At 38.7% G+C, this 10,274-nt stretch overlaps 1 protein-coding gene across 2 annotated transcripts in view; it reads left to right on the top strand.

Moving 5' to 3' along the window:
- RNGTT (RNA guanylyltransferase and 5'-phosphatase) overlaps positions 1 to 10,274 on the top strand; it is a 333,772-nt gene that overhangs the window by 26,290 nt on the left and 297,208 nt on the right. The window contains exons 1-2 of one of the 2 annotated variants that reach the window (XM_007076924.3): positions 10 to 293; positions 9,530 to 9,639. In XM_007076924.3, coding sequence (XP_007076986.1) covers positions 230 to 293; positions 9,530 to 9,639 — 174 coding nt within the window. In that variant the 5' untranslated portion in view covers positions 10 to 229. Of the gene's footprint in view, positions 1 to 9; positions 294 to 9,529; positions 9,640 to 10,274 lie in introns of those variants that run through there. The other variant, XM_042986788.1, reaches the window with a different exon arrangement.

The raw sequence follows: 10,274 nt of genomic DNA, 5'->3' as shown, positions 1-10,274 counted from the left end.
TTGGGGGCGGAAGTAGCACTGCATTGTGGGCTCGCTTAGAGCGGTGGAGTTGATCCTGAATGAAAGTGGCGCGCCGCCGCTGACGTTTCCCGGGTAGAAGCTGCTGGGATTTGGACCCCGGCCGGGATCCGGGTGCCTCGGACCCCTAGTGCAAAGCCGATCGCAAGGAGGCGGTGGCGTTGGCGCGGCGAACGTTGGTGGAGGGGGTGGCTCTGCACGGCCCCGAGACATGGCTCATAACAAGATCCCGCCGCGGTGGCTGAACTGTCCGCGACGCGGCCAGCCTGTGGCAGGTAACCCGGACTGGGAGGGGGAGTGTTCGAATCCCTGCTTACCGGTTGACCCAGGGGTGGGCCGTCTGAGGGGCGCAGCTTTCGGTGGTTCCGTGATTGTTTGTGGTATTTCAGGACCGAGATGTGCTCTGTCCGATGAAGCTTCGTGGTTGAGTGTTAGGGAAAATGGATTGGAGGGGGGTGGGTCTGTGGGTGGGGGCAAGTGTCACTCACCTGTAAGGCTAACTATTTTATTGCGAACGGGAAGGTAGACCGGAGGTTTGTGTGGCAGGAGCAGAGGATCCAAGAACACAGTGAGCCTTACTTTGAAGCTTAGTCAGAAGTTTGTGAACTGTCCAGTGTTCTCGGGGGGAGAAAGGACAAGTGTCTGTCTTGAGGTGGAGGGCCGAAGAGGAGGGGAAGTTTCCCAGTGGTGAAATGGATCGACCGTGAGACTAGAGTTTGTTTTTTTAATGTGAAATTTTGCCTCTTTATTGAGTTTGACGCACAGTAAGCCTTAAATTTAAAGCGCAGTTTGGTAAATATTGACCACACACGTGCACACACTTCACTGAAACACTCATGAAACCATCACCACAATGGAGATAGTGAAGATAACCATCACTTCTCAAAGTTTCCCCCTGCCCCTTGGTAATCCCTTCCTCCTCAGGCAACTTCCTATATACTTTCTGTCACTATAGATTAGTTTGTGTTTTCTATAATTTTTAAAAAGAAATGGAAACATATAATATGTACACTTTTTTGAGGGGGAGGTCTCTGGGTTCTTTCAGCATTATTTTGAGATTTATCCGTGTTTTTGTATGTATATATGTTCATCCCTTATTGCTGAGTATCCATTGTTATGGATATATCACATTTGTTTATCCATTCCCTTGCTGATCCGTCATTTGGGTTGTTTCCAGTTTTTGGCTATTACAAATTAACTTGTATGGTTATTTGTCTGGACATAGGCTTTCATTTCTCTGTGTAAATTTCTGGGACAGGAATGGATCATATGGTAGGTGTATGTTTAACCTTTTAAAAAGATGCCAAAGTCTTAACATTCCAAAGTCATAACATTATACATTCCCACCATCCATGTAGGAGAGTTCTCTGCTCCACATCCTCTCCAACACTTGGTATGACCAGTCTTTTTAATTTTACCGACTGTAGGTATTTAGTAATATTGTGGTTTGATGTTGAGTTTCTTGGCAATTCACATATCTTTTGTTAAATGTCCAAATCTTGTACTGATTTTTTAATTGGGTTTTTATTTTATTGTTGAGCTGTAAATACAAGCCCTTTGTTGGATATATGCTTAAATTTTTTTCCCTCCCATCTGTGGCTTGCCTTTTCATTTTCTTAACAATGTCTTTTGAAGAGTGAAAGATGTATTTTATTTTATTTTATTTTATTTATTTTATTATTTTTTTTGCAAGAGTGAGAGATTTAAATTTTAACTCTTACTGCTTATTCTAGAAGGTATTTTGCAACAAAAATTAAAAGGTTTTGTAGTAAACCATGATTGCTTTTTTTTTTTTTTTTTTTTTTTTAACGTTATTTATTTTTGAGACAGAGACACAGAGCATGAACAGGGGAGGGGCAGAGAGGGAGACACAGAATCTGAAACAGGCTCCAGGCTCTGAGCTGTCAGCACAGAGCCCGATGTGGGGCTTGAACCCATGAACTGTGAGATCATGACCTGAACCAAAGTCGGACGTTTAACCGACTGAGCCACCCAGGCGCCCCCATGATTGCTTATTATGTACATATGTATAGTATATCTGACTAGTTATTTAAAATTGTTGGAAGAGATTCTCTTGTCACTTTTTATTCAGGTTCTCCTGAATTTGTCAGCGTTTCTTCACATTTTATATAAAATCTTGTCAGTAAAGCCATATCCACTGTGGACAAGTGATATTGAAAGATAACCTAAGGAAGTCTTAGAATGAGGAAATGTTTTTCTTTTAAAAATTTTTTTTAGTGTTTATTTATTGAGATTCAGAGAGACAAAGCATGAGCAGGGGACAGGCAGACAGAGAGGGAGACACAGAATCCCAAGCAGGCTCTCGCTCTCAGCTGTCAGCACAGAGCCCAACGTGGGGCTCGAACTTAGAACCACGAGATCATGACCTGAGCCGAAGTCGGACGCTTAACTGACTGAGCCACCCAGGTGCCCCTTTTTCTTTATGCTCTAACCATTTTTATGTGTATTTGCACTTGAAATGAAAACAGTTTGTATTTTATAATCATTGTACTTATTCAAATGAATTGATCACAATTCTTTATATTTTTCTTCGTAGGTCTTAAATCTTCAACCGTTTTGACTTTTTTCCCATTACCATCTCTAACTTAGTAGTGAATTCTTTCTGTTTTACATGTGGTTTTCTCTGTGGAGCTATGAAGAAACCTCTAAACTTAGATGCCTGGCTTCTTTTCTAGTTTGGAGCATGTTTCCTGGATTCTTTTATTAGAGTTATCTCCTGCACTGATTTGTGAGAAAAACAAAATCATAAAGAAGTCCTTGACAAAGTGATTTCTAAAATTTGGAATTAGAAAAACGGTTTAATACCAGAATTCTAATGTAATCTGGAGGCTGGCAGTGACAGAGATCAGAATACTGACTTACTGTTAGATTAATGGAAGGAATGTGACACTGACTGGAGGTAGTAGCAGCAGGTAAGGCGCTAACTCAGGCAGCTTTATGCCTCTCTGAGGAATAGAGTTGTGTGCCTTTATTTCTCCCTCTACTGGGAACGAAGGGCCAGGAATAAAGCTTTTCTTTATTATTGTATTGGAATATCTTGGCTTCCAAAAATTAGATTCTTAATTATTGTGGCTTGGTGAGATACTAAGCTCACCTATCTGATTAATTGTCCTTGGACAGAACCCCAGGCCTCTTGATAATCAAATTGGATCTTTACTAATAGTAATCAATACTGCTTTGGTTTGTGATGCTTATTAGAAAGTAAAGTGAATACAATGTACAATTCTTGGTAAGTTTCTCCAAAGTTCCCTCAAAGTTCTGTCTGTATATCCTAGAAGTGTTTATTTTGGAAATGCAAGGTTAGCAATATTTTATAACAGGTGGAGCGAGAAATACTAGCTATATTCTTGCAGTCTTCAGTGAAAAATAAGGAATAATTCACATTCCATTTTCTGCCTCATATTTTCTTCCTTTTTTTTTCTGATTATAAAAATAATCCATGCTTATTGGATAATTCTTTGGTTTTTGGCATATTAGGAAGATGTGTTATGGCTGCTTAAATTTTCTCACTGTAGACATTAGATGCATCTCATTGGTGTTAGATGTTAATGATTTTCCTGATTTAGAAGATGGTACTAATTAAATATAATCTGTTTCACTGTTGACTATTAAAGAAGTCACCTTCTTTAATTAAACCAGACTTCCAATGAGAGAGAGCTCCAGAAGATAGGGCCAAGTTTTATTTCTGAAGAATCCTTTTTTTCACCTGGTTAGTGATAGATTTCAGGTGAACACTTTGAAGAATGCAAAATTCTCATTTCTTATAGGTAGATCATTCAACATAAAATAATCTTGTACTTGGGGCGCCTGGCTGTCTCAGTTGGAAGAGCACATGACTCTTGATCTTGGGGTTGTGAGTTCGAGCCTCATGTTGGGTATAGATTACTTAAAATAAGTAAAACTTAAAAAAAATTACTTGGTACTTACTTGTACTTCCTATGTGAAGAACCCACCAGGAACTAACTGTAGGAATGTAATATGAAACAGTCTAGTGATAGGGATGGTGGCTTTGGAGTCATATTATTTAGCAAATATTTGAGAGTCTACTTTCTGCTAGTCCTTGGGGCTAGGGAGATGATTTAGACATAGTTCCTTACCTTAAAGAGTACATAATCTCATGGGAATAGAAAATCATTTTAAGATAGTTATGTTGTAACAAGTACAATCACAACTGTTATAGAATATAATGGAATATCAGAGGTGATAAGCCTAATTCTTTATTTGAGGTTGGGGAAGAGGTGATGAGGAAGAAGAAGGGGATTATGGAAGGCTTCCTGGAGGAGGTGATTCATGAATTATCTTGAATAAATAGAAGTTTGCGAGATGGATAATTGTGGGGTATTTTTTTTTTTTTTTTTTTTTTGGAAAGGCTTCAGGATAGGATGATGATAGGAGAGATCTCAGACTGAAAGTGAAGATAATGAGGTTGGAGAGTATGAGCCAGATCATACATGCTAATAGTGTGTGATAAGGAATTTTAATATTTATATGCTTTTAAATTGCACTGGCAAACTATTGCAGTTTTTAAAGCACTGGAATGAGGTGATTTGACATCAATTTTAAGAAGCTTACTGTTTTTTTTTTTTTTTTTAAGTAAGCTCCATGCCAGTGTGAGCCTTGAACTCATAACCCCAAGATCTGGAGTCACGTGCTCTGTGAACTGAGCCAGGCAGGTGCCCTAAAAAGCTTGCTTTGGGGGTGCCTGGGTGGCTCAGTTGGTTAAGTGTCTGACTCTTGATTTTGACTCAGGTTATGATCTCATGGTTTGTGGGTTTGAGTGCCGCTGTCAGCATAGAGCCCGCTTGGGATTTTCTCTCTCTCTCTCTCTCTCTCTCTCTCTCTCTGTCCCTCCCCAATCACACTCTCTCTTTCTGTCAAAATAAATAAATAAACTAAAAAAAAAAAACTTGTCAAAACTAAAGAAAGGTGTCCTTTGAATAGGGACACCTTGGTGACTCAGACCGTAGAGCATGTGACTCTTGATCTCCGGGTCGTGAGTTTGAGCCCCACATTGGGTGTAGAGTTTACTTGGAAAAAAAAATTTACTTTGATTGCTCTATGTTTAATGAAGTGAAAGAGATAAAAATGGAAGTAGGGAGACTAGTTAGGAATTTGTTGTGATAGTCCAGGTGAAAGACAATGGTGATGGTTTAAAAATAGAGTTGAAGAGTGGTAGGCTGATTTGAGAGATGTTAAAGAGGGAAAATGGACAGAATTTGAATATAGAGTGAGGGAAAGAGTTAAAAATGAGTCCTAAGTTCCTGGCTTATGCAGTAGGATGATTGGTATCATTAGGGCTTATTGGGGAGAAGTGGGTTGGAAGAGGTATTCTTTTAAAAAAAAAATTTTTTTTTAATGTTTATTTATTTATTAAAAAAAATTTTTTTTGACATTTATTTATTTTTGAGACAGAGAGAGACAGAGCATGAATGGGGGAGGGTCAGAGAGAGGGAGACACAGAATCTGAAACAGGCTCCAGGCTCTGAGCTTTCAGCACAGAGCCTGACGCGGGGCTCAAACCCACGGACTGCGAGATCATGACCTGAGCCGAAGTCGGCCGCTTAACCGACTGAGCCGCCCAGGTGCCCCAATGTTTATTTATTTTTGAGAGAGACAGAGACAGAATGCAAGTGGGTTAGGGGCAGAGAGAGAGGGAGACACAGAAACAGAAGCAGGCTCCAGGCTCTGAGCTGTCAGCACAGAGCCCGACGCGGGGCTCGAACTCACGAGCCGTGAGATCATGACCTGAGCCGAAGTCAGACGCTCAACCGACTGAGCCACCCGGGTGCCCCTGGAAGAGGTATTCTTAAGGTGCTGATTACTCAAGAAGAGATGTTGAGTATACAGTTGGATATATGGTTTGGAATTCAAACAAGTTTGAGTTGGAGATACACATTTAACAATCATCAAATAAAGACAATATTTAAAGACATGGTAGTTGATTAATCAGAATAAGTAATGCTAGTTTCTTTAGCAGACAACTTCCCAAATTCAGGGGTTTCAATCAAAACATGTTTATTTCTCATTCATATCTCAATGCATTGTCTGTCAGCTTAGCTTTTGTAGGAAATTCTCCATGTGGTGAACCTCTGGGCTCTTTACATCTTGTCCTGCCATCCTTTTAAATGTGTGACCTCTAAGGTTGTCATAGAAGGGGAAGAGCAGGAATGAGTGATCTCTCGGGGGGTTTTGTGGCCAGCCTTGGTAGTATGTTTAACCCCTGCTGATATCCCACTGGCTAGAATCCAGTCACATGGACCTCACCTAACGACAAGAGAAGCTGAGAAATGTAGTCTTTCCATGTGCCCTGGAAGAGGAAAATAAAAAATTTGGTCAACAGATAGCATTGTTTCTGCCATGGCAGTGGATAAGACCTTCTAGAGAGTAGAGAAAATGGAGAAGGCCTAGGACAGAACCCACAGAAATCCAGAATTTTGAAGTCTGGTAGAGGAAAAAAGAGAGAATGTAGGAATTGAGAAGGAGTAGCCAGAAATTGGGGATGGTGTAATCCAACCATGGATTGCCATGGAAGCCAAGAGAATTTTTTGAGAAAGAAGGAGTTGTCAAATATATGAGATGCTGCTGAGATGTTAAGATACTGGAAAAGTTGGTAACAACGTGGAGGGGAGGAAGAGATGATTCATGGTCCTTGAGGAGGGAACACAGAAGGGAATCCAGAGCAGAGGGGAGGGGGATTGCCTTTAATGGGGGAAGGATGGGAGATGAGAGAGAAGATGAATTGAGATACAGAAAGGTTTGTAGATTAACCGCAAAGGTGAGACAAGTTTTTGTCTGATGGTGGAGAGGCATTGTTGAATAGTTAACATCTGTATCACCTGCGTTTGAATCCCTCTTTTACCCCATTTATTAGAATAAAGTGTGACATTTGGGCAAGTTAATCTCTCTTGCTTTGATTTTCTCACTTGTAAAATGGGGATAATAATAGCACTTACTTTTTTGTTAGGAGTAAATGAATTAATCTGTGTAAAATGTTTTAAATGGTGCTTGATATGTGGTGAGCATGCAAAGTTAGCTTATATTATTATTCCTGTTTCTTTTTACCTTTTCACTGAGGTGTAGCATAAAGCTGTCAGTTGAAAAGGGGATGGGGAAGCTTGCTATATTTTATGAATGAGGAATATATGAAATATTTGTCACGGAAGGTGGTGGCGTGTGGTAGGATTGCCTTTGAGATTGGTGATTATGGTTGATGGTGTCAGCTATCTGCTGTGCTGTGAGATTTTCTCTGGGAGCCCTGAGCTGCACAGGTGTAGGGCCAAAGAAGTCAGGTGGTTGAGTTTGTTGAGGTCTGGGTTTTTCTCAGGTGAGTGTGGTCGAGTGATGCGGGAGGAGGAAGGAGGTTAAGGGTGTTTAGAAGGGACTGATTATGATGATCAGCTATGGACTCTGACGTTGATAAGAAGTGAAGCCTGGAGGAGCTGATGGAAACAGGATCAGACTTCTGAGACAGCAGTGAGGAGGAGAGAGGGTCTAATGGGATGAATCTTCTAACATATCATATTATTTCCTTATTTGTTATGTTTCTTGTTTATAGTTCATTTTTTCCCCAGTAGAATACAAGCTCTGTGAGGGCAGGGATTTTTATCTGTTTTTTTTTTTTTTTTTTTTTTTTCTTTTCACTAATGTATTCCATGTACCTAGAACAATGCCTGGTACACAATAAGTACTTATTAACTATTTGTTAAATAAGCTAAATGAAGTATAAGAATTTAGATGAGATGATGGTAGAGGTGGTGAGAAGTGAAAAGTGATCAGATTCTGGATATATTTTGAAGATAGATCCGAGAGGATTTGCTGATGGATTGGACATGGGGTATGAGAAAAAGAGAGGGGTCAAGGATAACTCTAAACGGTTTGGCCTGAGCTACTAAAAAAATAATGTTAACCATTTGCTGAGATGGGGAAGACCATGAGAGGAGCAGCTTTTGGAGTTGGAATATTGAGAACTCAGGTTTGGAAATGAGGTCTGAGACATATTTTGACATTAAGTGGAGATTAAGTCAGGTAGGCAGTTTGATATCTGAGCCTAGAGTTCAGGGAGAGGTTTGGACTGGAGATACACATTGTTAAGTCAGCAGCACGTTGATGGCTTTTAAAGCTGTGAGACCAGATGAGACACCAGGTGAGTGAATGTCGATAGAAAGGTGTGAGGACAGAGCCCTGGGACAAAACATTGAGGGGTCAGGGAGTTAGGGGGAGCTAGTAAAGGAGGTTGAGAAGTAGAGGCCAGAGATATAGGAGGAAAACCAGAAATATGTAGTATCCTGAAAGCCAAGTGAAAACGTGATTCAAGAATTAAAAATTAAATTGAATTTAAAAAGTGGTCTTGAATTGAACAGTGACCAGTTCTTTGAGAACTGAGAATTGACAATTGGATTTTGCAGTGTAGAAGTTATTGGTGATCTTGAGTAGTTTTGTAGAAAATAAAAATTTTAAAAATTATGTTTTTATGAGATTTAGGTTAAAACCTCTGAACAGATGTTAAGATTTTACTGAGGTTATTTTAGGTAGATATTTATTCTTATGGATATTGTGTTTTAAGATATAAATCAGTTAAAATAATTGATTTTAAAATTGATTATATGAGGTGGCTACTTTTATGCTTATACTATGATTCAGGAAAAAAAAAGGTCAAAGAGGTCGGTCAGTCTTGCTGAAATTATGATCACTGATAATGGTTGTTTGAAAGGTGATTTTGGTTGATATGCTTGTCAGCATGATCCCTATGCTGGAATGCAGGATAAAGTGCATAAGATGGAGAAGGTTCATAGTAAAAAAAGTAAAATTAAGAATTTTAAAGAACTGATTTAATTCACTCCATTATCAATTTTCCTGTATTTAAGAACTTTAAGGCAGTAACTTTTTAATGTAGTAGTTTAAAACCTTAGTCTTTTTAAAAAAACTATTACCCAATGCTTTTTAATTTTTTATTATTTTTACTTTAAAAAATTTTATTAATCAGCTATAGTTGACATAGAATGTTATATTAGTTTCAGGTGTACGACAGTAATTGGACAGTTCTGTACATTATCCAGTGCTTACCATGATGTGTCGTTACCTTCTGTCACCATACAGTGTTGTTACAATATTATTGACTCTATTTCCTATGCTGTTCATTTCATCCCTGTGACTTATTTATTTTATTAGTGAAAGTTTGTACTCCTTAAGCCCCTTCACCTATTTTGTCCATACTCCCTGCACCCCACCCTGTTCCTCAAACTTAAGAGTCTTTTTGGAAGTTCCATTCACTGGTAATTATTCTTTTGCTATTATATTTGATTGTCAATTTCTGGAATTTATTTAAACATTCTAAGGTGGTACTTGTAAAAGGTGTAGTTTAGATTGAGAATACTTCATGAACAGTTCTATTTAAAACATTTTAAGAAAGTGATTTGAGAATTGCTAATTATAGTTTCAACTTGGAACATTTTCTTTAATGAAAATTGTTACCCATCTTAATGTTGTTTAGGAAGATTCTTACCTCTGAAGACAATGTTAGGACCAAGATATGATAGTCAAGTTGCTGAAGAAAATCGGTTCCATCCCAGTATGCTCTCAAATTATCTAAAGAGTCTGAAGGTAAGAAACAAAACATTTTTGATATTGATTTAGTATACTTTATCCCTTTCTTGTTCTTCAGGTGGCTTTAAAAAAACCTTTTTATTTTGAAATAATTCATTGACTAAGAGGAAGTTGCAAAACTTGTACATAGAGTTCTGTCAACCCTCCTCCCAGCTTTTCCCAATGGTGACATCTTATATTATTGTAGTACAATATTAAAAGCAGGAAATTGACCTTCATACATTACAGTATTTTCGAATAGATTACAGATCTTATTTAGTTTTTACAGTTCTACCAGTTTTTACGTACATTTGTGTGTATGTGTGAATAGTTCTCTGTGGTTTGATCCAATGTATAGATTCCTGGTGTTGGTTACAGGACTGTTTCATCTCCACGAAGGAACTCCCTCTGCCACCCCGTTATAGTCAGACTCCTCCCCTCCCATCCCTGTACACTGAAAACTGCTAATCTGTTTTCCATCTCTGTAGTTTTGTCATTTTGAGAATGTTGTATAAATGAAATAAAACAGTATATGGCCTTCTGGGATTGGCTTTTTTCACTAAGTGTAATGCCCTGGAAGTCCATCCAAGTTTCAACAAAAAGTTTGTTCCTTTTAAAAACATTCCATGCTCACGGATTGGAAGAAGAAATAT

This window comes from Panthera tigris, chromosome B2, assembly GCF_018350195.1.
Source record: "Panthera tigris isolate Pti1 chromosome B2, P.tigris_Pti1_mat1.1, whole genome shotgun sequence".
NCBI classification, from domain to species: domain Eukaryota; kingdom Metazoa; phylum Chordata; class Mammalia; order Carnivora; family Felidae; genus Panthera; species Panthera tigris.
Note: the sequence above shows the minus strand (reverse complement) of the source record. Positions and strands in the feature narration are given on the sequence as shown.